A 27,642-nucleotide genomic window follows, 5' to 3' on the forward strand; every position below is an offset into this window, starting at 1 on the left:
ATCTCAATGCATTCTATGCATTAAGATAAAAAGCCTTCTGTATGCAGAAGCCCCCCTAACACTCATCTGAGGTCCCTCTCTGTCCAGCGATGTCCATGAGTGTCTTAGCCGTCTTAGTCATTTGCTGCCGCTGCTGTCAATCAAAGTCAGCTAGCCAATCAGGTTAGAGAGGGGGCGAGGCTGGGTTGGAGCTCCGTGTCTGAATGGACACAGGGTGCTGTGACTTGGCTCGGGTGTCCCCATAGCAAGCTGCTTGCTGTGGGGTCACTGAACAGAAGGGAGGGGCCAGGAGCACAGTAGAGGGACCCGAGGAGAGGAGAATCCAGGCTGCTCTATGCAAAACCACTGCAGCAGAGCAGGTAAGTATAACATGTTTGCTATTTATATAGGAACAAAACAAGGCTTTACAATCACTTCAAGGTATAGATTTTATTAGGGGCCTGTTAAGTATTAGGCTTAACTTAACTTAACTTTCACACCGGAGGCCTGGCTGTACACATTTTATGTACCAGAAACCAACTGTGCCCAAATTCAGTGTATTGTTAAGCTATGATATTCACACTCAAAGTGCGGATCTTTGGTGCACCCTTGATAACAGAGAGACACATTTTTAAAGCAAACAGATGAAAATGTAAAATATACCAGTTTTGTTGATTATCTAATAATAAAACCAATCTCATTTACTACCACCAATACACCCGTCCACGTGCAAAAAAAAAAAAAAAAATCAGTAAAAGACTCAAAGATATCAAAATGTGAAACCTCTTCTAGCTCATTAAGTCCCATGTGGGTTTTTAATATGAGCAAGGAACTCTGCAAATCATGAAGCATGGTTACACATATAGCAATCAGCAATCATTCATAGCTCCATGCCTTGTTCTGAGTTCTTGTAAACTAAGACCGCGTACACACGGGCGGATTGTCTACCCAACTAAGTTCGTCAGACAATCCGACAGACAGTCCGTTAAAAATTTGAATGAACGGACTTGACCACACACGATGAGCAGACAGTCCGCTGAAAGCGTGCGTGATGACGTGTACAGCACGTACGACGGGACTAGAAAAACGACGTCCTATACACTGCAATGCAACCTTCGGCCGTGTAAATCCTTTCTGAGTATGCGCCATACTTAGTTCGTCCAACTTGCCTACACACGAGCGGACTGTCCGCTGAAACCAAGTTTGGACGGACAAAACCAAGTTTGAACGGACTGTATTACGGAAATTCCGTAAGACTTTGTTCGTCAGACAGTCCGCTGAAAAAGTCCGCTGAAGCCCACACACGAGCGGATTGTCCGCTGAAACACGGTTCAGCGGACTAAGAATAGCAGAACACTGATTTGCTGCTATAGAATACTGCACACAACTGTTATTTTCATTTTATCCTGTGCTATCTGTAGGTTTTCTTTAAGATTATCAAATTATCATACACAATACATAAGCATGCTCCTTGTACCTGGAAGCATTGCTTCCACTTTATGTGCCACCATTATTGGATCAAGTTGCTAACAATATACCACTGCATATCCTATTCCAACACTGCATTCCTTCAGGAATTTTATCCTTCAGAAAAGTTAAATACATGCTGTGCTGAACTGTATTTACAGATATGCCGCAACACCCATAGAAAGCAGCAGCCACTGATTCAGCGGCAGAAATACAGGCCAAATTGTGAGGTTGATTTACTAAAACTGTGTGAGTGCAAAGTTTGGTGCAGCTGTGCATGTAGCCAATCAGCTTCTAACTTCAACTTATTTACTTAGGATTTGACAATAAAACAAACAAACTAGAAGCTAATTGGTTTTTATGGAGAGCTGCACCAGATTTTGAACTCTCCACTTTTAGTAAAGCAACCCCTTTCCCATATTGAATTAGTATCCAGAATGATAACACATAAAATGGGACAGTTATGCACTTGGGGACTATGAATATGCATGCATCATACATACTAGGGGAGGACTACTGGGGGAATCCATAGTGGAGAAAGATCTGGGGGTTTTGGTAGTTCATAAGCTCAATAATAGCATGCAATGGCAAGCTGTGATTTCCAAAGCGAGTGCTTTCTTGTATTAACCCCCCTAGCGGTAATCCAGAGTCTGGCTCGGGTTGCGATTTTACTAACAGGAGCAGTAACCCCGATCACATTGCTGGATGCAGGGGAGGACACAGGGAGAGTTACTTACCTTGTCCCCTGGATCCAGTAATGTCCTCCGCGCTGTGTGATCGAGCTGTCCTCCGCTCGATTCACAGTGCCGAATGCCGCCGAGCTCCGTTCCCTGCGACGTTACAGCGCTTGGGAGCGGAGAACGGCGACAAATTCAAAAAAGTAAAAAGATACAAAACACACACAGCACTGTAATCTTACAGATTACAGTACTGTATTACAAAATACACACCCCCTTTGTCCCTAGTGGCCTGTGCAATGCCCTGCATGCACTTTTATATTATAAAAACTGTTTTTTCTGCCTGAAATTTGGAGATTGTCCATAGCAACCAAAAAGTGTCCCTTTTTCAGTGTTTTAGGATTTGATTACATTATTGAATCATTTTTATTATTATTTATTATATTATAAACTTTATCATACCCGGGATGTCTGCTAGACTCTGGTTTGAACAGATTTAAGAGAGTTATTCCTAAGAATTACAGGACCACAATATAAAACGCCAAATTTCCATGCAAAATAATTGTACCGCTTTCAGCACCTAAAACCAGACTGAATCATACCGCCAGGGAGGTTAAGAGAGGTATGGACTCCAGAGAGCGAGACATCAGCTCCTGTACAAATCATTAGCAAGATCTCATCTGTAATATGCAGTTCAGTTTTGGGCACCAGTTCATAAAAAGGATATGGGGGAACTGGAGAAAGTGCAGATAAGGGCAACCAAACTGATAAGAGGCATGGAGGAGCTCAGCTATGAGGAAAGATTAGAGGAACTGAATTTATTCTCTCTAGTGAACTTTGTGTTGAGTTATTCACTTTAAGGTCATCACAGAGGACAAGGGGGACTCTTTCCATATTTGGAGATGAAATCTTTTTTACCTCAAGATGTAAAGGTTTCTTCACAGTAAGAGCTGTGAAAATGTGGAATAGACTCCCTCCAGAGGTGGTTCTGGCCAGCTCGGTAGATTGCTTTAAAAAAGGCCTGGATTCTTTCCTAGATGTACATAATATAACTGGGGAAAATCAGATTGCCTCTTGGGGGATCAGGAAGAATTTTTTCCCCCTGCTGTAGCAAATTGGAGCAAGCTTTGCTGGGTTTTTTCGCCGTCTTCTGGATCAACTGTGGGTGAAGGATTGTGTATATGGGATTGTATTTTTTGTTGAACTATTTTTTGTAACTATGTGGGAGCCCTCACACCGATCATTATGTAAGGTTCAATAAAACCGGCAGGTAGCAGCAAATGAACTGGAAACAGCCCAGGGCTACAATACAATAAATACACCACAGTATTTACAGTTGTTGCAGCTTTGACTGGACACCTGATCTGGGTCAAGGGGCTCTGAGTTGGTTTCTGTCCCTCCTTTGCTGCCTCGTTCACAGAACCATTGCCTAGGCCGTACCCTGCTTTTAGTCATGTGATCTGCGATACCATATGATGAAGTGCACGGAAAGCAGAAGGATTCTTATTGCTCAGGCCTAAGCAACCTGTCCAGTGCTACAGGATCTTCTGACTGCAAAACCCCATCCTGCATGGTACTGATGGATGTACCAAGCAGGTACTGCCTCAAATTCTGAGTCAAAGTTTGTCGAGTTGTGTGGTGCCAACAGTACCACACACAGCTCGAATTTTGGCCTATTCTTGTGAGTCTGCCAAAATTTTAGCTGCGTAAATCTGGCCATAGATAACATATAGGGGGCGCTAGTTAGCAAAAATTATTATCAACGTGATTAATTCCCCTCTCATTAACAAGCAATATTTTGCCACTCTTCAATAAATATCATATGTGCAACTATCCATAATAAATTCACCATAATAAATTCACCGGATGTCCTGAGGAGGCAGTGCAAGGTCACGCAGGACATCCGGTTTTCCTGGTTAACGGCGCGAGTGTGTAGAACGCATGGCATCTGCAGTGGATAGTTTGGACACTCTCTGTATTGCAGCTCACCCTAGAACAACGCCAGCAGCCCCAGTGCTGGGGGAAAGGCACTTTTACAAGTAAGGAGCCATTTGGCTGAGTATTATTTTTAATTTTTTAATAAAATTGAATTACACTATGGAGGCTCTCTATCAGTTTTCTATATACCGCACTTACCGTACTTGTCTGTGAGGAGGAAGGTTGAAACTATCTACAGGTTAAAAGCATGTGAGCAGGCACAACCCTGCAGAGGCGATTACTCACTAACTTTTTCAATAAAGTGGTCAATAAAATCTGGTAAACTGAATCATATTACAATCAATTATTGGGTGTGCATTATCGAGGCTGTGGTGAAGGATCACGTGGAAGGTTGTGGCTATACTTTTCTACACGAAAGATCTGTCATCGTCTTGTGTGTGGCAATCACATCACGTTATAAAGGAACTTTTAATTGGAGCAGTTTGGATTACAAGGACTTTTATATTACAATTGTTGCAGTAACTGCTGTCACTGGGGTGTTATCACATGATAGGTGTGATTTGTTGTGTATTTTTTTTATATATGGTGAATTTATTATGGATAGTTGCACATATGATATTTGTTGAAGAATGGCAAAATATTGATTGTTAAAGTGGTTGTAAACCCTTACAACCAACTTTGACCTACAGGTAAGCCTAGAGTAAGGCTTACCTGTAGGTCCAAGAAATATCTCCTAAACCTATATGGTTTAGGAGATATTTGCCGAAAGACAGGCACCGATGTCTACGGTGCACGCGCCGTAGACAGCGGCACGCAGGCGCACTGAGCGCGCCGTGGTCAACGGCGATATGCCGCAAGTGACGGCTCACGTGTGCATGCGCGGGAGTGACGCCATCGCGGCTTCGCCGAATGACAGCGGCGGAGCAGCGAGACCCACCGATAAGATGGATGCGCCGGACTACTGGGGACAGTGGTGACTTCGCTGGCTCCTGTGTCAGGTAAGTGACACATAATGGACTACTATGCGATGCATAGTAGTCCATTATGCTTTACCTTTGCAGGGAATGAAAGAGGAAGTAAACTCATCAGGGTTTACTTCCTCTTTAATGAGAGCGGAATTAATCACGTTGATAATCATTTTTGCTAACTAGCGCCCCCTATATGTTATCTAAATCATAATTGAGGGGCATATTATTCTCTTTTTCAGGGGAGCAGCATTAGAATAATAATTTTTAGGTTTATAGATTTTATTTTGTGGCGCAGAGTTTTTTTTGCAATTTTTCACATAAATCTAGCCATACACTGCTCAAGTTTTGGCAAACTCACAAAAATAAGACAAAATTCAATCTGTGCGTGGCCCTGTTGGCATTGGAGGCTATCGATGCAAATTTTATACTGAAACATGTCCCTATTTAGCCATTTTAAAATGAGAATTAACCATTTCACAGCATGAGATATTTAGAAACAATTCAATTTCAAAAGTTATTTTCTGTTTAGATAAAACTATCAGGAAACCTCTGCTGCTTTGAAATCTCTTGCTCTATCATTGCTCAGGGATACAATTCATTACATGAATGCCACAATGAAAAACCCATCAATAAAAGGATTATAATAAAGTTGTCCTACCTCACTGTCCTCTTCTGGTGGTGGGGGAGGCGCTTTTATTATCTGAAAAACACCAAATATGGAAAACTAAACAAAAAAAAAATGACGTTTATTTTGTATACATTACATTTCTTAAGTCACTAAAGTTATTTAAATGTAAAACGTTTGAGAACGTATTTTGTATTTTAGTGAATCAACACATAAATTGCATCCATAAAATGTATGAAATTGGAGGCATGTAACATACATCTATGACATGCCTCTGCATACACACTAGAACACGTATACATTTCACTCCAGCGCTGGTACCCATTGCTCACAACATCTCTAGTCAGCCAATCAGGATATTCCCCAGTGACCTGGCTGGATTACCTCACCAAGCTCAGTTCTGGAATCCAACATCTGGCTGGCTCTCTGAATCTCTCTCTAGCTTTCCAGGAACTTTTATTACATCAGAACAGCCTGGAGCTGGAGTAATTAAAGATTGTTCTGAACCAAAACACAGTTAATGAGCTATAACCAATTCTTAAAGGGCCACTTTCAATAATGCAGTTTACGTTTCTGTAGTTATATGCTTTAAAGAAAGAGTTTCAAGAGTCTCACCAGAATTTTTAAACTTTTATTTTAATGACCCAGGGGAGTAAGTGCATGTAGCCCCTGGCCTTGCACAGATCTGTCCTGCCATTGCTAAGCAGCGTGGTTGGACAATTTACCCATAATTTTCCCACAATGCTGCTAGCGAGGAGACAGATATGTAAGTGACAATACTGGTCTCTGGCAGCAGGAGGCGCTGCAGCGCTAAATTTTCATTCATAATAAGCAGTCAGCTTCGAGAGGGCTGAGGCTCCATGCTGGCTTTCCCCACAGGAAAGCCCATAACTTGGGCTTCAGTCTAGGGTGAAGCTACAGCCAAAAATAACGCTTTTAATCTGAATCTTGACTAACAATCATATGGGACCAAGTTCTTTATACACTTTGTCATTATATTATATTTGGCAAGAGTTCCTCTTTAAAATCCTTCAGTAAAATACTAATGCAGTCCAGGGAGCAGTAAGACTATGCTGATAGTAAACCTGGGTCTAGTCATCAATTTAATCTGAGAAGATGATGAAGTACGGAGAACCTTATTTCAGTGCATACCACTCCACTGCAACACTGCAGTGTGAACCAGCCACACCAGAGACAAGGCATTTTGCACTGTCTCGAGGTGGGGCTATGGTGGGATTGTGCTGGAATAGCAGGCCAATGTAGTCCCACTACACCAGATGTAAATAGACCATACAAGTTACAAAGGATGAAATTTAGAACATTAGAAGAGTATACATTGATATAGATCCGATATAGATCCATCCACAATATAATGATACTAATGATCCTTGCTTAATCCCTATGATTGGTGGCGCAAAGGCTGAATAGACCTAATTCTGAGACTGTGAAAATGCAGTCCAGCTGTGCAATGTAAATGTCGCTCAGCAGGATTGAAGAATCCACTGAGTTTAATAATAAAATGTGAATGTTTGGTAGCAATCTAACTTTAAACTGTGTGTCCCACTAACATTTCATATTTCTTCTGAAATGTGTCTGTGTTACCATGTACTTGATCCAACCAGTTGCTCTGCTTTCCTATTTCAAACGGAATATGCCAGAACATAGAAGCATATCCTTCTCAGCATTACGTGAGCCTGTAATCTAGTGATCAGACTTGTGCTGATATACCCCCCCTGCATAGCTCTTCACTGGGAAGATCAGTAAGCTGCTGTTTCTCTGCCTCCTATTGACATATCCCTCTGCACAGCTTGTCACAGTGTATTCCTAGCTCTACAATTTACACTGGCCTGTGTCTGTGCTTCATTCAGACTGCTGCTGCCATGCTGCCACCTATCATCACATCTCTGCTCCACCCCTCTAAGCCTCTTACAGAGCTGAAAACAGAAGTCATGTGATCACTTTTAAAAATATTAACCACTTCAATACAGGGCATTTTCACCCCCTTCCTGCCCAGGCCAATATTCAGTTTTCAGCGCTGTAACATTATGAATGACAATTGCGCGGTCATGCAACACTGTACCCAAATTACATTTTTATCATTTTTTTCCCCACAGCTTTCTATTGGTGGTATTTAATCACCTCTGTGGTTTTTATTCTTTGCACTATAAACAAAAGAAGAGCGACAAGTTTGAAAAAAACGCAATATTTTTTACTTTTTGCTATAATAAATATCCCAAATTGAAAAAATAAAATAAATTTTCTCAGTTTAGGTTGATATGTATTCTTCTACATGTTTTTGGTAAAAAAAAAATAAAAATTTTTTGCAATAAGCGTATATTGATCGGTTTGCACAAAAGTTATAGGGTCTACAAATTAGGGGATAGATTTATGGCATTTTTATTATTTTCTTTACTAGTGATGGCCGTGATCTGTGAATTTTATCATGACTGTAACATTGCAGCAGACAGATCAGACACTTTTGACACTATTTTGAGACCACTGACATTTATACAGTGATTAGTACTATAAATATGCACTGACTACTGTATAAATGTCACTGGCAGGGAAGGAGTTAACACTGGGGGGCGATCAAGATTGGACCTGAGAACTGACCTCAGATTGGACCTGAGAACTGAGTGATCGGTCATCTTTGATTGCTCAGTTCACGGTGAAGAGCTGATGGGGGACAGCTGCAGTACTGGATCGATGCTGCAACCGCATAGGTGAGTATGACTTTTTTTTCCAGATCCCATACGTCCCTTTTATTATGCATAATCTATATCTATATATGCATAGATTTACTTAGCAGTTGTCACTAGAAGAGGAAGTGAAGGAAAATCGTCCAACTGGGACACCTTTTCTGGTGACAACTGTTCAAAGGGGGATTTTATTCAGTTTGGACTTCAGTCTTCTCACTTTTTCTCGTGTCTCCGTGGAAGAATCTGAAGAGAAAATTCACTAACAGAACACAAACTACAAAAAAACAACAAAACCTGATAGTGGGTTTAATCCTTCCCGGCTCTGTCCAAACTATGTAGGCTGCAGATATATGTTCATTTCCACATATAAGTCAATTCTGAAGGAACCATTTGAGAACAGAGAACGATTAGATGTTCTAAGCCAGGAACGGCTTCAGAATGTAGCTCGGCCATTGTAATGTATACACACTCAGCTTTTTTATTAATAATACAAGTTTATATTAATGGTATGGTTTACTGCCTGTATATACAGACTGAGTGCTTCCCAGGTCAGGACTGCAATCCACAAACAGAAGATACTGTTTATATACACAATAAGAGCAGCAATATTCAAAAGTTTAGATGAGGTTAAACACATTCCACAAGCCCGGGGTCACGCCAGGTTCCAGAAACGCAGAGCGAGGATGACATGTGAGACTTACCACGGTACAGCACAGGGGCCAGAACCACCACATCAGAGCCAGGACCAGCAGGAGAAACAGGATCAGCAGAACGATCGCCAATATCGTCCCGTCAGACTGGGAACAAGAAACACAATGATGAGATATGCAACAGGCCTATTTAAAAAAGACGCCAGCAGAAAAAAAGCATTATTTTACATTAATGAGCTGTGAAAAATGACCAAATAACAATGTTCCTACTTTTCCTGCAGGTGGAGAGCATCCAATGTGCCAATCCAGGGCTACAGACAACATGCAAAGCTCATACTCCCTGCAGATTAGCACATTTTGATATACAATACAGGGACATTATCGTTTTTAGGCAAAATACACACTTTTTTATGCCGTTCTTCATACTACTATCAATATAGAAACAAGGGACAGGCCTCAGTACTAATAATAGTATATAATCATAACATACAATGGCCAACCTGTGCAAAAGAGGCACACAATGAGATTTTATAAAGTACATTTTTAAAGTTTTACATACATACTTTGCTTGTGAGTTGATGTGTTGGACTTTTGCAGAGAGACCACTGCTTCACACAAAAAGCAAAGGTCCTCCTCTGCAGTATACTAGAAAGAGACATGATTTTGTGTGTGTCCTTGTTATACAGATTAGCCATCATTTCCTCTCCTGACAGGAAGTGAGGGAAATCTCTCCAGTAGGGACGTGGACAGCAATACACATCACAACTCTTTTTTGCACTCTAACCAGTTCTAAATAAAACATGTTGGCCAGCGCTGGGCTTACATAAGCCTGCAAGTCCTAAACTTGTTTAGACAAAAATTCTATAACTGGTTAAATAATCCCATCCTTCATAAATCAGCACAGAATATTGTTTTTTATGCCTGTTTACAGAAATGCAGACCTCATTACTTTAAGCAACTTTAACCCTCTAATTCCACTATACAGTAGACCCTATAATTATATTGTCAGCCTTTAATTTAAAAAGAACATAGAAAAAGTATTTATTATCACTCCTAGGAGCTGTGAAAATAATATTATCCCAACACTGTTGAATAGCTCCCAACTGTCCCTGATTTTGAAGGACTGTCCCTGATTTGGAGAAATGTCCCTCTGTTCCTCTTCCCCCCTCATTTGTCCCTCATTTTGGTCTGATCTATATAGTTGTATATAAAATGCACTTTTTATCTTTCAAAAAGTGTTTCCCAGAGCTAAACCTTTCATCCAAATTCTAAATTGCTGCATTCGTAAATTTTAAAAGTCAATATAAAGGAATAGTAATGGTAAAAAAAAGCCCTTGAGGATTTAATTAAAGTTTTTTTGGGTCAATTCTCCTTTAAGGGTGTGTGGCAGGAGGCGTGTCCTATGCCTAAATACATTTGCTAATAGGTGTCCCTCATTCCCATCTCAAAATGTTGGGATACATGCTGTTGGTGTCATCGGTGTTTGTTGTGAAATTAACAGATGTTCATTCAGATAGAATAAGGCTCGGAGCTAGATGGGCAGCATAGGCAGAAGGCCTGAAAGGACTGGGTTTGCAGGATGGGCTGAAATTAACACAGGGTTAAAAATGAGCTTTTGTTTAAAAGTTATATGATCTTAGCTGATTGGAGGAAGCAAGGGTGAGGCAGGGTGAAGCAAGGGTGGGGCTTTGGTGGGGTCATGTTGGGTGGGGCTTTAGTGGGGGTCATGTTGGGTGGGGCTTTGGTGGGGTCATGTTGGGTGGGGCTTTGGTGGGGTCATGTTGGGTGGGGCCTTGGTGGGGTCATGTTGGGTGGGGCTTTGGTGGGGTCATGTTGGGTGGGGCCTTGGTGGTGTCATGTTGGGTGGGGCTTTGGTGGGGTCATGTTGGGTGGGGCCTTGGTGGGGTCATGTTGTGTGGGATCTTGGTGGGGTCATGTTGTGAAGAGGTCACATATCATCTGCTCACTGCCTGTCTAACGCCCTCTGGTGGATTGCTTTTCAGAGGGGTGGCAAGGGTTGCTGCAGGTGAGAAGGAGCTCTAAGCTGAGGTCACAGGACTCTCCATGTAGAAGCCTTTCTCCGTTTATTACTCCAAGATGTGCTGGAAGCGTTCCAACTCTTTTTTAGTATTGTTACCTCTGTCTCATTATAATGAGTTTTCTAACAGTGTTTCAAAATCCAAAAGAATTTCCACATTATGCCTATTTATTGCAGCATCAGGGTTCTTTTTAAATGGAAAAAGAATTAAAAACCACAAAAAAAAAAACTGATTAAGGAAATGTAAACTGAAAGAGACGGCAAGATTGTCTTTTATTGCTCAGTCCAGAGACACAGCTGTGTTTAACTGCTGCAGTAAGCGTGTGTTCTGCATTTAGCTAAATGGACATAGTAAGAGAATGTAGTGACAACTCCATACCAAGCTACCGAGTTTAAGATTATTATTATTATGGTACTTGTATAGCGCCGTCAATTTACGCAGCGCTTTACATATACATTGTACATTCACATCGGTCCCTGCCGTCAAGGAGCTTACAATCTAAGATCCTTAACTCACATTCATATACTAGGACCAATTTGGTCAGAAGCCAATATAAGAGCTCCCTCCGGCTTAGAGGAGGCTGCGGGCTATCAAAAACGATTATTTTAGGCTACTTTTAGATGTGTGGCACTTTCTACTAGCCTCTGAAAAGCAATCCCCATTGGACTGCTTTTCAGAGAGCAGTAGAGAAATAGTTGCCTGGAATGCTTGCTTTTTTTCTCGCCTATTTTTTTTTTTGTGAACAGTGATTTTCAATGAGATTTCTGTGTCGTACCTACGAGCCAAGCGTTTAGGTCACAGTTGCAGCTCAATATTGTTGACTTCACATTCCCATATAAGGCTATGGGAACACAAAACCTGCAAGTAAAATGCGGGTCTGCCAGATGTTAACTGCAGATCAACTGCACCTGTCAATGAATTCTGAATGAACTGAGAAGCATCTCAAACATACACTATATTAACAAATTGCGTTTAATTTCTTTCAAACTCCAAAGGAAAAACCCAGTAAAGTCTATTCATTCCAGAATGTTAAAAGAAAACACAATCTTGAACTTATTTTAAATTATATTATATATTCAAATGTTTTGAGTATTTTCATACAAATTTTCCCAAAAATTTTCAAACTAATTTTTGTTGAAAATTCTTCTAGTGTTTAGTAGCTCTCCCCCTTGTTCTGCATTATACTTGCCCATTGCAAAACATACACTTTATTACCAAAATTATTGAGACACCTGCCTTTACACACACATGAACTTTAATGGAATCCCTAGTCTTAGTCAGTAGGGTTCAATACTGAGTTGGCCCACCCTTTGCAATTGTAACAGCTTCAACTCTTCTGGGCTGTCCACAAGGTTAGGAGTGTGTCTATGGGAATGTTTGACCATTCTTCCAGAAGCGCATTTGTGAGGTCAGGCACTGATGTTGGACAAAAAGGCCTGGATCGCAGTCTCCGCTCTAATTCATTTCAAAGGTGTTTCATCAGGTTGAGGTCAGGACTCTGCAGGCCAGTCAAGTTCTCCCATCCCAAACTCTCTCATCCATGTCTTTATGGACCTTCTTTGTGCACTGGTGTGCAGTCATGTTGGAACAAGAAGGGGCCATCCCCAAACTGTTCCTACAAATTTGGGAACATAAAATTGTCCAAAATGTCTTGGTATGCTAAGAGTTCCCTTCACTGGAACTAAGGGGCCAAGCGCAACCCCTAAAAACCAACCCCACACCATAATCCCCTGCACGAAATGATTTGGACCAGTGCACAAAGCAAGGTACATAAACACATGGATGAGTGAGTTTGGGATGGAGGAACTTGACTGGAGTCCTGACCTAAACCCAACAGAACACCTTTGGGATGAATTAGAGCAGAGAATGCAGGCTAGGCCTTATCATCCACATCAGTGCCTGACCTCACAAATGCGCTTCTGAAAGAATAGTCAAACATTCCCATAGACACACTCCTAAACCTTGTGGACAGCCTTTCCAGAAGAGTTGAAGCTGTTATAGCTGCAAAGGGTGGGTCAATTCAATATTGAACTCTACAGACTAAGACTGGGATGCCATTAAAGTTCATATTTGTGTGCAAAGGCAGGTGTCCCAATACTTTTGGTAATATAGTGTATGTCAAAGTGATGTCATCAACACAAACCCAAAATCCATTGACACCTTATTAATATGGAATCATTTCAGCCCTGAAGCTGGAAATGAGCTGGAAGTGTCAGTTTTTGCATTTTGATGCATAATGCTGTCCTTATATTATCTGTTTCACGTGAATACTGGAGGCTCCATAATAACAACATTGTCAGTTAGGAGGACTCCGATAAACACGGCTCCCTGCATTACACCCCTAGGGTAAGAGCCATCTCCATCTTTCACCCACTGATGGACTGGAGAAGGAGAAGAATCCGTGTGGATCCCAGGACCCAGTCACACTTTATATGCTCTATTTCAGGCTTAACCACTTCAGATCCGCGCTATTGCCAAATGACGGCATTAGCGCGGACCTACATTTTCAGGACTACGTCTATTGACGTCGTCCTGGTTACGAGCGGCCTGCGCGCCCCCTGAGGGGCGCGCGCGGCGCGCTCTGTGATCGGCGAGTCCGTGAGACTCGCCTGATCACCGATCCGTGTAAGGGGTCGATCCCGACCCCTTATCACGTGATCAGCTGTCAGCCAATGACAGCTGATCATGTGATAGAACGGAGCCGGTAATCGGCTATTATTCCTCCTCGCGCTGACAGCGCGAGGAGAGAAAAAAAAAGCCGATCACCGGCGGCCGTGATCGGGACATCAGTCCCGATCACGGCCATCAATACAAGGGACCACCTGCCACCTGCCTGTGCCCACCTGCCTCCCGCAGTGCCATCCTGAAAAAAAATAAAAGAAAAAGTAAGTGCCCCCCGTCAGTGCCCCCTGTCAGTGCCCATAGTGCCCACAGTGCCACCCACAGTGCCACCCACAGTGCCACCCACAGTGCCACCCCACAGTGCCACCCACAGTGCCACCCAATCTGCCTCAAAGGTGCTGCACCCCAGTGCCGCCCATCAGTGCCCAGCAGTGCCGCCCATCAGTGCCCAGCAGTGCCGCCCATCAGTGCCCAGCAGTGCCACCTATCAGAGCCACCTATCAGTGCCACCTATCAGTGCCCATCAGTCCCATCTATCTGTGGTACCTATCAGTGCCCATCCGTGCCACCCATCCGTGCCACTTATCCGTGCCACCCATCCGTGCCATCTTATCTGTGCCCATCTTTGCCCATCAGTGCCGCCTTATCTGTGCCCATCGGTGCCGCCTTATCTGTGCCTATTAGTGCCGCCTTAACTATGCCTATCAGTGCCCACCAGTGCAGCCCATCAGTGCCCACCAATGCAGCCCATCAGTGCCCACCAATGCAGCCCATCAGTGCCCACCAATGCAGCCTATCAGTGCCGCCTAATCAGCGCACTTCAATGAAGGAGAAAAATGACCCGTTTGCAAAATTTTATAACAAACTATTAAAACATGATTTTTTTTTTTTTTTTTTTTGCATCTTTTTTTGTTTGTTTAGCAAAAAATAAAACTCCGAGCTGTAACTAAATACCACCAAAAGAAAGCTCTATTTGTGGGAAAAAAATGATAAAAATTTCATTTGGGTACAGTGTTGTATGCCCGCGCAATTGTCACTCAAAGTGCATCAGCGCTGAAAGCTGAAAATTGGTCTGGGACTGAGGGGGGTTTAAGTGCCCAGTAAGCAAGTGGTTAAAGCTGCAATTTGTACACCCAGTGTTCATGAGGCCTAAACCCAGGCTGCAATCAAAGGGTTAAGCTTAACTCTTACAGAATTCTCTAAATATTTATTGGCAGTAGCTTTGAAAATAAAGTTTGCAGTCACAGCTAAGTTGCAGCAGCTGAAGCTTAGTTTCTTGTTTCCAGATGTGGCACAAAATAAAAACAAAACTAAAAAGCCACCCTCTATGGTAAGCAGTATAGATGGCTCTTCCACTGCCATATGATGATGATGGCTGGAGTTCCGTTATGCATGTTAGGCTAAGTTCACTCTAGGACACTTTATGAAAAACAATCCATCGCAGACCGCTTTTCAGAGGCTGGCTAAGCAGCATCTTCCAGATGGTCAGGAGGCAATTCTATTGCCTCCTGAATGCCTGTTTTTTTTTCTTTGTCGAAAAGTGTGATTTTGAATGAAACAAATGCACCACAACTGTGATCCAAGCCATGTGACCCAAGCCTTTGGCTTGTGATTGCGGCGTGATCCCGTTGACTTCAAAGGGTATGTTTGACATGTGGTACTGCTTGTCAACTCAGCAAGCTGTGTTAAATGTTGCTGCAGTATGTGTACCGTCCAATCTGGCTGTATGCTATGTTTTAGGTGGGCAGTTGGGTGCTAAAAAACCACAGCTCAACCTTATGTTTTTACTGCCACCCGAATGCCATAGATCTTGAGGACTGTAGTAAGGCCTGGTCAAGTGTAGCCAAATGCTCCTTTAACACTGTCACCTTGGAGGCGGCCTACAAAGTCCTCCTCCACTAATACTGGGTTCCAATCCGTAATGCTCATTCGAACCTGTCATATAGTAATAGAAGTTTTTTGGGGCTATGGCCAGTGACAAGATCTACATCGGGTGGTCCTGCCACCAATTGCCATGGTTCTGGTTGAATGTCTTTGGCATCTTGATGACACTCTTCCATGTGCCTTTTTGCAGGGATGCCAGACATGCACTTCTCCTCTGCCCAATCCCAGGACTCTTTTCCTATAAGCAGAATTTGGCCACATATCTTTTTATAGCTGCCAAATGAACTATAGCCAGAGTCTAGAAGAAACTCTCAGTCTGCTTTGCAAAGGTGAAGAGCATTCTGACAACCATAATGATTCACGAGAAGATGACCAATGTCCTTCATGACTTCCACTCCAAATTTTTCAAAGTGTGGGCCCATGGTGGTCATACGCCCTTCCGAACCTGCACCCTACTAGCATGGGTGCTCCTGGCCACTATAGTGTGTTATCTAACTTGCAGGAACCTTTTTGCTCTTCCTAGTCCTGCTTTGCTCCTTCTCTCCTTCTCTTTTCTCTACTTTCTCCCCTTCCCCCCCACCCACACTCGGATTGCAATCCTCCTACCTCCAGTAGATGGAGATCCCCATTCCCTCTCCTAATACCAGGGGCGGACTAACAACTCATGGGGCCCCCGGGCAATAGGAAATTATGGGGCCCCCAGGCAATCAGAGATTATGGAGTCACACAGTAGACACAAACACACACACAGTATACAATCACACAGTATACACAGACATGTTTCTATTGGCTGAGAAGGTACTGGAGAGGTGGGGCAGCTATAATCTCAGGATTTTTAGACCAAAAGGATGTCGGTAAGGGACATTTCAGAGACAGATGTAAAAAAAAACACACATTTTTACATATTGTCCCTGGTTTTACTGAGACTGGCAACCCTGATGGGGCCCCCTAGTGGCATGGGGCCCTTGGGCAGTGCCCGAGTGGCCCCATGGTCGGTCCGTCCCTGCCTAATACTCATCCCTGGTTCCCCGATCACAGATATTCATTGCTACCTCCGTCACCATTAGTTGGTCTATAGACTTGTGCATTTAAAAACTTATGGAACTATTCTGCAATCACTTTATCACTTTTCCTCTGCACTGGAATTATTTGTTTTGCAGGTATATTCTGTCATGTTTTTTTCTACTTTTTCACTTTTTTTCATTTTTTTTGCTGACTTTCACTTTTTTTAAGGCACTTACCTGTCCAGGCATCCAGTGGTGCCCTCATTACAGTCGATTCATGAATCGGCTCTCATGTGCTGGGGCTCCATCTTGGCTAAGGGAAACCAGCAGTGAAGCTTTGCAGCCTCACAGCTGGTTTTCTACTGTGCATGCGTGCGTTACGCTACGCTTTGTGAATTGGTCAGCTGCAAGGAGGAGGAGGGGGGTGAACGTCTGGCTCACTTCACCTCGGGGAAATTAGCACGAAGTGGGAGCGGGTACCTGTCAAAACCAGATACCCGCTCCCCCCTCCTCCAAAAAAGGTGCCAAATGTGGCAGGGGAAGGGGGGGGGGGGCAGCAGACAAATGGAGCTTCCTCTTTTGGGTGGAGCTCCGCTTTAAGAACAGAAAGAGGCCTTATTTACAGGGACTTCAAAATAAATACACTTGGTCATAACACATAAAAACAGATTTTCTAATTATTTCGCACTAAACTGGTATCAAGTTGAAAAACAAACATTATTTTGCAGTCTATCAAAAGGTGTGTACTAATGCGCTAATAAAGCAATCTGTGCTGACTATGAGGTATATACATAAATAAATAAAGTGCTAAATGGAAATAAAAAGCAGCTAAGCTTTTAAAGTGTTACCAACACCCATAAAAACTGTGTATAAAAAGTGAAGTAGCACTTGTTAAAGCAATCTAGTAAACAGGTGAATAAATATCTGACCAATTATCAACAAGGGATATACGTATCCATAAACAGTGATAAGTAAGTTCAAAAAATATTAATGATAATCCCACAACACGTGATTTATATTGATTTAGATCACGTGTTGTGGGATTATCATTAATATTTTTTGCAGTTTACCATTTCTTAGTTGTGATGGCTGCATTAATTTTTTTTTTTTTTAGGCTTTCTTTCTTCTATTTTCAACTGGTGATCAAGCCATTAAGACTTTTGTTTTTCAAGAGAACAAGCTCACCAGCAGAATTTATCAGTTACACAGATGTGACAAACCATCTACTACCGACAGAGGTGCTTAGAATGATCAGCTTTTATTTATTTAAGAAAAACCTTTATCCCAAAAGGAAAAAAAAATGTTTTTGCTGTAACTGAATATACAGTGCTAGGCTAGCTGGAGTTTGGCTCAATTTTTTTTCTTGTGGTTTCAAATCTGTTAGTACATCTATCACTCCCCTCTCCCAGACTGACAATGCTGTTGTTCAAAGGTGTCCCCTGTTCTCCTTCATCCAGAGAGGGGGCACTCTAATACAGGAGGTGTGTTAGTGGCCAGATCACCAGGTGAAAACAGAGGGGAGAAAGACAAAGATAAGAAAAGGAATGCAGCCACCACATCTAATGATTGGCAAGCTGCTATATATTACATTTTTGGTTTTGGGTTTATTACCGCTTTCATTTTGTTCAGTAGCACACAAGGATTTGGGTTCATGACTTACACAGTGTGTACTGGTGATGATGACAGAGCTTGAAATAAAACTTAAACCATCGTTCATGCTGACTTGAAGAGCTGCAAACCTGTGGGAAGACAACACAGAAGAAGAAAACTGTCACATTAGAATATCTGACATGTAACATGTTACAAAGGATAACAAAGAAAGAAGAGTAATGCCGTATATACACGGTCGGACTTTCCGATGGGAAACGTTTGATGTGAGCTCGTTGTCGGAAAGTCCGACCGTGTGCTCCTTCGAACATTTGCTGTCGGAATTTCCGGCCACAAATGTTTCCACCAACTTCACTTGTTGTCGGAAAGTCCGATTGTGTGTACACAGGTCCATCGCACAAAAGCTTGCGTGCTCAGAATCAAGCAGAAGGAGCCGCACTGGCTATTGAACTTCCTTTTTCTCGGCTTGTCGCACGCCTTGCAGGTCACCGCGTTCTCGGGTTCGGAATTTCTGACAACATTTGTGTGACCGTGTGTATGCAAGACAAGTTTGAGCCAACATCCTTCGGAAAAAATACACGGTTTTGATTTTGGTTTGTTGTCGGTTTTGTTGTTGGAAACTCCAATTGTGCGTACGCCGCATTAGACTTACTTCACATGTGCGGCTAGGAAGGTGGTTGAGCTCTGGTTCTACCACCACCTATCATCCTCCCCCTGTACCAAGGCATACAGCCACTTAGGGCTGCACACATGTCTCGGCCATACCTGCGCCACTCCATAATCGGGTGCAATGCATGTAATTGCAAAGTGTTGATGCAGTATTTACAGGATTAACTCAGGTGGTGAGGAGGCAATTTACCACCTGTAAAGTGGCTTCTGAAAAGAATTCCACTGTGGATCGCTTTTCAGGTGGGTGGTAAGGGCTGTGTGAAGTCCTAACAAGATTACAGATGTACCGTATTTATCGGGGTATAACACGCACAGGCGTATAACACGCACCCCAAGTTTAGGAGGGCATTTTAAGGAAAAAAGTTTTAGGAGGGAAGTTTAAGGGAAAAAAAACTTTTAAATGCCCGTCAATGCAGCCTTATCAGTGTGCATCTGCAGGCTTGTCCATAATTGCAGAATGATCAGTGTCATTTGCAGCTTGCCCACCGCTGTTTGCAGCTTGCCAGTGTCATTTCCAGCTCCCCAGCGCCGTTTGCAGCCTTGCCCATGTTTAAATATCCCGCCGCAGAGACAAACCGAGTGAACGCCGCCGGAAAAGACAGAGCGGCGCCGAAAAAGACCGAGCCGTCTGCTCCGCTCCGCTCGTAGTCCCGCCTCCCTGCTGTTTCTGGAGCAAGCCGGCTCGGTCTTTTTCGGCAGCGCTCGCTCCAGAAACAGCAGGGAGGCAGGACTACGAGCGGAGCCGAGCAGACGGCTCGGTCTTTTTCGGCGCCGCTCTGTCTTTTTCGGCGCCGCTCGCTCTTTTTCGGCGGCGCTCAGTATTTTAGCCTCACAGACAGTGGGGATCAGCGTATAACACGCACCCACGACTTTCCCCCGATTTTAAGGGGGAAAAAGTGCGTGTTATACGCCGATAAATACGGTAATTTTCTAGTGCGGGTTGGAAGTCATGATGCTAACATTTGACTGGTAAGGGTCAGAGACATAACATATGAGTTGGGGCAATCAATATAGGTATCCCTGCACTCCACATCACAGGTTGTTCAGGTTGGGACCCTAACCCCAGATTGGCGTGTGCTATCTGACATCTTCTGGAATGGAATCTTTAGCTAGAGATTTTATCTATTAATGATCAAAATGATTCACAGGAGGCTAAAAAAAAAAAAAACTATTATCTTTAGCATTAACTTAATCCACCAATACTCAATACTTCATCCTCACCGCGTCTCCTGATGTCACTTCCGTCGGCTCCTCTGCTCACTACTGCTCCTGGGAGATGTCTGTCATCATTTCCCAGGAGTCAGTGGGCAGCGCCGAGGGCTTCATTGCCATCACAATGGGTGGTACTTCCGACGACACTGCCCATTGTGATGGCAACGTGAGAAGTTTATGGCGCTGCGAGCCTGTCATAGGGCATGTGCGCGAGAACGGGCGGTGCATGCTGGTCACTCAGTTGCACCATATCCCGGAACATAATGCCTGTGGGCTTCACATGCCCACAAGCAATATAGGAACAGCCAGGACAGGATAATATAAGTAACTTTTTTATCTTAAAGCGGACATCGAGTGGTGAAACTTTCAAAACACATGAGTGGTATATGCCTATGTTCTGATCCTAAGATATGCATAAAAAAAATACAAAATTGAACATGTCGTTGGAACTCTGCTTTAATTGATCTCAGATCAGCTAAGTTTGATTTATGTTTATTCCACTACTTTGATTACAATCGTTACACTTTAATTGCTTTACTAAAAATGCCTTGATCGTCCTTGTAGTAAAACTTTAATGTGAGAAATAGGATGGCTGCCATTTATGGACTTCTTGTGAATACGTTAGTTGTCTGCTTGTTATGCAGATCCTCTGGCTTCAATATTTTCTGAGTCACTGACCTGGAACAAGTATGTTGATCAGGAAAGTCAGAAGGCATTAGATGTATACCTATTCTTCATTTAATTGCTCAAGCCAGGGTGTGGTAGGATGCTTGATGGCCTAGCCAGGAGTGCATGTGACCTTTTAAAGTCGACTATTGGCTTTCTGATGGAAATAATTTTTCGGGCTCCAAAGCCAACTGCTCATTTCCACAACAACCACTTTATGAGTCACTGACCTGGAACAAGAATGGCGATCAGGAATCAGAAGGAGGTATATGTATACTTATTCTTCATTAATCACTCAAGGTACTGTATTTAAGCCAGAGGGCCAGCACAACAGCCAGGCAACTAGTAATTGGGGAATGGAAATACAGCAAACATTCCCAATATTTCTCCCAGGAGAGATTACCTTTAGTGGCACAGCTGTATAACCAGTTTCCCAAGCAGGCAGTTTTATCTCCCCAAGGCTTTCTAAAGAAACCTATTTTCCTTATACACAAAAATGCTATTTTGTGAGTGATTGTCATGGATCAGCAATTAAAGAGACATTCCTGAATGAATTAACGTACATGCCAGCTTCTTCCAGAACTGGGGCTGGACAAAGCAGATACGTGTCCTCCACAACCAGTGGCTTCTCATCTGCAACATGAAAAGAGATGGAGGATACAGCTTGCATTAGTAATAGTGATTATGAAAACATCAGTAATATTAATAAACTGTTATTTTACTTCTTTTCTTTACCATCATTGTCAGCTTTCCATCCAATAGTTAGCAGGCCAAGCAGCCCAGAATGTTCTTTGGTTACAGACACAAGTTTTTACTAGAGCAGGCGTCACTAAATGGTGAACTGTAGTCCAGACAGTCTTAGGCCTTTTTCACACGGCCGATTCGCTTAGGTCCGCCTGTCAGTTTTTCAGGCGGACCTGAACGGATGCTCCACAGAGGTCTATGGAGCGTTGGATGTCAGCGGTGACATGTCCGCTGACATCCGACCTGCTCTGATCCGAAAAAGTGCGACGGAGGAAAAAATATTTTTCCATCCTTCTTGGGATCCCATAGGGGAGAGTTGTGCTGTGACAGGTCCGTCCCTGCGCAGTGTGCAGAGACGGACCTATCATCTTCCTGCTCAGTGGAGATCGCTCCGGCGATCCCCGCTGAGCAAGCAGATATCCACGGGGCGGATCATCACTGATCCACCTCGTGTGAAAGAGGCCTTAGGCACAGTCCGTCGTCACCCGATCCACAGACAGATGGAAAGATAGGTTTTTCCTCCGTCACACTTTTTTGGATCGGAGCGGATGTCAGCGGACGTGTCACCGCTGACATCCGACACTCCATAGACCTCTATGGAGCATCCGTTAAGGTCCGCCTGAAAAACTGACAGGCGGACCTGAATGGATCAGCCGTGTGGAAGAGGCCTAAGTGGTGAGTCCTGTCTGGACCGTGGCCTCACCACTTAGCAGTCTGAGTGGAATCCTCTCCTCCCACCACTGCAGCTGTTAAAAATCACAGCATTGTAGAGGGCGGGAGGAATGGCAGGGTAGACTCCCCTTCTGAATGTACTGACCTGCCGCCACTAAATTCACTGCAAGGAGGAGGGCGGGAGGCACTGAAGGTCTACAGGGGGAGCGGGAGCTGCCCAACCTTTCGTATTAACAAGCTTTTTTAACAAGAAGAGTTGGACAGCTCTTACCCTCAGTGTAGGCCTTTCGCGCCTCCCGCCCTCTTCCCTGCAGTGAGTTCAGTGGCAGGTGAGTACATTCAGAAGGGGAGTCCACCCTGCCATTCCTCCTGCCCTCCACAATGCTGAGTTGAGGTAGGTGAAGACTATGGGGGGGGGGGGGGGGTATGGCTGTGATGTCAGTGGGGGGAGCTGTGATATGAGGGCCTTTGAGGGGGGGGGGGGGGGTGAAATTGGCGATTTGTAATACTGTGGGGTTGGGATGAGAGGGAGAAGCTGTGATGTGATGTTGCCGGGGTGCTGTAATGCAAGTGGGGGGAGCTGTGATGTGATATGAGGGGGTTGTGAAGTGAGAAGAGGGAGTTGTGATGTGGTGGCTGTGATGTGATATGGGGGAGGCTGTGATGTGAGAAGGGGGAGCTGTGGTGTGATATGGGGGCTGTGATGTGAGAAGGGGGAGCTGTGGTATAGGGGTCTGTGATGTGAGAAGGGAAAGCTGTAAAATGGGGGGGGGGGGCTATGATGTGAGAGAGGGAGCTGTGAGATGGGTGAGCTATGATATGTGGGGCTGTGATGTTAGAGGGGAAATATGATATGGGGAGGCAGTGATTTGAGCTATGCTATGGGGATGTGATGTCAGAAGAGGGAACTGTGATATGAGGGGTCTGTGCTGTGAGGAGTTGGGCTAATTAAAAGGAAGCTGTGATGTCGAGGGGGGAGCTGTGACGTGGGGGGTTGTGATTGCAAGGGGGACTGTAATATATGAAGGAACTGTAATTGCAAGGGGGACTGTATTGTAAGGAGGAACTGTGACTGCAAAGTTGTAAGGGGGACTGTAATGTAAGGAGGAACTGTGATGTGAGGGGGGTCTGTGATTGCAGGGGGGGCTGTGATGTAAGCAGAGCTGTAATGTTGGGGGGCTCTTATGTGAAACAGGGTTGTGATGAAAGGCCTGAAGTCATAGAAGAAAACAGGGGATTCAGACCTCTATAGAAAAAAAAAAATGTTACGAACTGGACCTCCATGAGTTTTAATTCTGTACCCCTTTACTAGAGGAATCCCAGACAGCGCCAGGCCACCAGGAGATATACAGTAATCTGTCCAGCAGTTGCTGGGTGTGCCCCAGGCCATATATCAGTACCTGGAAGTACCTAAAAAAGTTCTCAAGGAACCTCCTAAGGAAATGGTTAACCCAATTCACAAACAATTGTATAATCTCCTTTAGAATTACCAAAAGCTGATTTGTGGAAAGATACCGAACTGGAGATATGTAAATCAAATTAATTGTTTAGGTAACGCTTCATTGATTTCTTTAGCTCATTCTGCGGGCTGAATGAAAGAATTCTAACAGGTTCTTCTACCCACACAAACAGCATGGATGGATGAGTTCCATCTGTCAGTATACCCAAAAAGTCCCCACAGCTGATTTGATGCAGGTGCTGATCAGCCAACAATTATCAGCCTGGCTCCTTTGACAATTTGATTGAGTATTTTTTGTTGAGGTGACAAAACCTCCCGCTGTTATCGGCACCTCTAAATATGCGGAAATACTAATAGTGTAAGGGCTCATGTACAGACTAGGTTGACCGCCGGCTGCAATTTTGCCACGTTTTGCGGCTGGCAGTCAAAGCGTTCCATCCTATGCTGAATGCAATTCTTCCACGTGCAGGAGAGGTTTCCGCGTGCAACTCAAGTTTAGAAGCTGTAGTGTACATGAGCCCTAAGCCCACGTACACACGGTCGGAGATTTTGCCAACCAAATCCGTCGGTCGGGCCAAGTTGGCGAAAAATCCGATCTTTCAGAACGTGATGACGTAATTTAGTTACGATGGGACTACATTCAGGCCAGTAGCCAATAGCTTTGATGTAGGAATTTGATCTGAGCATGCGTGGCACTTGGTCCGATGAAATTGCTCTACACATGATCGGATTAGGTCCGTCCAGCCCAGTTGGTCGGTAAATATTTCCAACATGTTGGAAAATTGGGTCGGACGGAGATTCGGACGGAATCAGTCCGATGCATACCACACACAGTCGGATTATCTGACGACACGGTCCGATAAGACTCATTCCGACAGATTCTCCGACCGTGTGTACAAGGGCTAAGACCAGCTTAAGTCCACACAGTGTATAAAAACTTGTATCTATGTCAGTTTGTGGTGAATGTGACCGGCTTTACATCTGGCTCTGCCTTAATTCAGACTTACTAAGAAATAACACACTATTTTTTTTACCAGTCCTCACACAGGTACAAGAACCAGGACATTTTGGAAAGAAGAACTACCAATTCATGTAGAAATGTGGTCCTGCAGATGCTGGCTAGCCCTATCTGTTTGACTGGAATTGCAGGAAACCCCTTGGAATCCAGCCAGTTACCATGCAATTTACATCCTTTACAAGAAAACAGCTTTTTCTAGGCAAACATATAACCTTACTGAGAGAGTTTGTATCATTGATCCTGAAGCTGCACAGGACCCGGTCCACATTCCGTGCGTATCTGAATCCATTCCCCCTTACAACCACTTGAAAGGACTCTATGAGAGAGATGAGTATTAAATACAAATATAGTGTCATGGTTCGTATACATTTGAAATAGACTTCATCTTATCTATTATAAAGGGTTAAAACCAATGCTTGTCCATTTTTTTTGCAACCTGTGTTACATTTGGGAGACTGTGGAGTGGATTTACTAAAGGCAAATAGACTGCAAACTTTGCAAAGTGCAGTTGTTCCAGAGTTTAGTGGAGGAGCAGAAGCTCTGCTGGCTTCCATCATCCAATCATGCGGAAGCAAAAATGCTGTTTTTTACATTTTCCTTGCACATGATTAAGCTCTGGAACAACTACACTTTGCGAAGTGCACAGTCTCTTTACCTTTAGTAAATCAACCCCTTTCTCTCACTTTGTCCTAGAGATGCAACAGAAAATGAGATAAAATCTCAACAAAGTGAGGGGAATTCTTCTCTTAGGAAGTTGCCCCCACCGGAAATGTACCAACACCTTCAGAGAAATCTCTACGTTGCATTTTCCACCACTTTCTGTCCCAGTGACATGGTCACCAGGACAGATAGGTGAGATGGAAATCCCCATTGGGGACACAGATGGAAAAAAAACAAAACAAGAGTAGGGTTCTAATGATTCCCTTTTCAAAACTAAAACACGTTTTGACTGTACAAGGCCAATATGTGAATCTGGCTAGTGTCACATTACTCAGAAGGGTTTATATGTTCAGGTTGTTGGAAAGTCCTGGACGTCAGCCACAGTCAGATCCTACCAGTACAATACACGTTTTCTATGTAATCATATACTATCAGTGACTGATGGATTTTTCTATGATATCTTTAGATTGGGAATTTGGTTTATGTTGGCTCTTATGAAATGGCATGCTTTATATACCAGACACAGCTGGTTATTGTCTCCTGCTATACCCTATGAAACCAAACGTAATGGTACTGAAATGAATCCTTTGCAAATTTGTCACACATGTTCACTCTTAGTCATACAATTATTTCTGTGCTACTGAATGCAGGAGAAATACAATAATAATAAAAATCTTAGTGACAATGTGTTTACGTGCACTTACCCCCAGCACAAATACTGGATGGCTCTACAGCTAAAATTTCAATACATGACATCTTCAGAATCTGTTCAATAAAAATATAATGGATTAGTGCTGTAGACAGGACTCTTCGGGTCTTTTTTTTCTGTAGATAAGCAAGGAGTGCATAAGCAGAGAGGTTAAGGCCCCATCCACACCCTCAGCGTTGTGTAGCTTGAAGCTCCAAAATGCTGGAGGAGGAAAAAAATCTATTATTCTCTATAGAGTTGGTTCAAATCTCCACTACAAGTCACCTGAAGCCAAAACGCCTGAAGGGCAAAAAAGTTCTGGAGCTTTTCTTGTAGCTCAATTGGAGCAGATTGGAGTGTTTCTTTAAGCATTTTTTGTTCCATTGAAATGCATGGAATTGACTTGAGCATTTTGAGCATTTTAGTGCCTTCTGTCTCATGTTTTTGAGCATTTTTCTGCTACAATGCAATAATTAAATGAAAATAAACAACAATAAATAAATAATACAATAAATAAATAATAAATAAAATAATAAATAATACAAAGAAATAAAAAAACAAAATAAATAAAACAAATAAAAAAAACTAACCCCAACCCTTAACCCTAATATTAACCCAAAATATTAAACCCTAACCTTAATATTACACTCTAACCCCTAACACTAATATTAACCCCTACCTGTAATCATAAACTCTAATCCTAATATTAAACCCTAACCTAACAAAATAAATACATAAAACCATACATTAAACCCTAACCCTTAACCCCTTACAAAAAAAGCAAAAATATTAATAAATAAATAATAGTTAAAGTGGATAAAAAAGCTGAAAAATCTGAAAAAGATAGCAACAAATGATGAAACAGGTGATATTTTTCTCTATTGGCTAATTAAAAAAAAACACCAAAGCTCAAAAGCGCTTTAAAGAAAGCTGTACAAAAACGCACATACAAACGCTAAAAAAAAAGATAAAAAAGTGTGAATGTAGCCTTGGTCAACTTGTCTGTATGTGCCTGTTATGCTGCGCACACACGATCGAATTGAAGCCCACAGTACGCCGGACAATTCGATCGTGTGTGGGCTCCAGTGGACTTTTTCATCGTAAAGTCCGGCGGACTTAGAAAGTAGTTTTGACTCAAAATTTGTCCGCCGGACTTGGCTTTCAGCAGACAATCCGTTCGTCAGTGTGCTAGTCCGGCTGACTATAAATGACGCATGCTCTGAAGCAAGTACAAGAAGGAAGCTATTGGCTACTGGCTATTGAACTTCCTTTTTCTAGTCTCGTCGTACGTGCTGTACGTCATCACGTTAGAAATTGCCGGACTTTCAGAGTGCCCGTGTGTGGCCAAGTCCATTCGTTATAAAGTCCGGTGGATTGTTTGGATTGCTTGCCAGACCAATTCCGCCAGACAATTCGATCGTGTGTACGCGGCATTAGTGTTTTCAAAGCATGAAGCGTACCATCCTAGTCACTTTTCTGAGGTAGCTCCACCATGGGGTGCTAGAAGTGGCATTCTGTGTTTGTGGATGTTTGATGGCCTAGTCAGGAGTGCATGTGACCTTGTCATATCTACTATTGACTTTCTGATGGAAGAGTTTTTGCTGGCTCCAAAGCCAACCAATCTTTTCCACAAGAACAGTTTTCTGGCACTCCAATTTAAACGTCTATGGGGCCAAAAACACACAACAATGCAC

The 27,642-nt window shown here is 43.2% G+C and overlaps 1 protein-coding gene across 1 annotated transcript in view; it reads right to left on the reverse strand.

The window, feature by feature from the left end:
- The window catches only part of ANTXR1 (ANTXR cell adhesion molecule 1), a 297,188-nt gene that overhangs the window by 146,640 nt on the left and 122,906 nt on the right, over positions 1-27,642 (reverse strand). Inside the window, exons 9-14 of the mRNA XM_077469472.1 lie at positions 25,965-26,025; positions 24,818-24,916; positions 21,271-21,340; positions 18,213-18,291; positions 9,055-9,150; positions 5,688-5,729 (exon numbers count right to left, since the gene is read on the reverse strand). Coding sequence (XP_077325598.1) covers positions 5,688-5,729; positions 9,055-9,150; positions 18,213-18,291; positions 21,271-21,340; positions 24,818-24,916; positions 25,965-26,025 — 447 coding nt within the window. The remainder of the gene's footprint in view (positions 1-5,687; positions 5,730-9,054; positions 9,151-18,212; positions 18,292-21,270; positions 21,341-24,817; positions 24,917-25,964; positions 26,026-27,642) is intronic.

Source organism: Lithobates pipiens, unplaced genomic scaffold (assembly GCF_037356315.1).
Source record: "Lithobates pipiens isolate NorthernLeopardFrog02 unplaced genomic scaffold, aLitPip1_a1.2 Scaffold_8, whole genome shotgun sequence".
Lineage (NCBI taxonomy): Eukaryota > Metazoa > Chordata > Amphibia > Anura > Ranidae > Lithobates > Lithobates pipiens.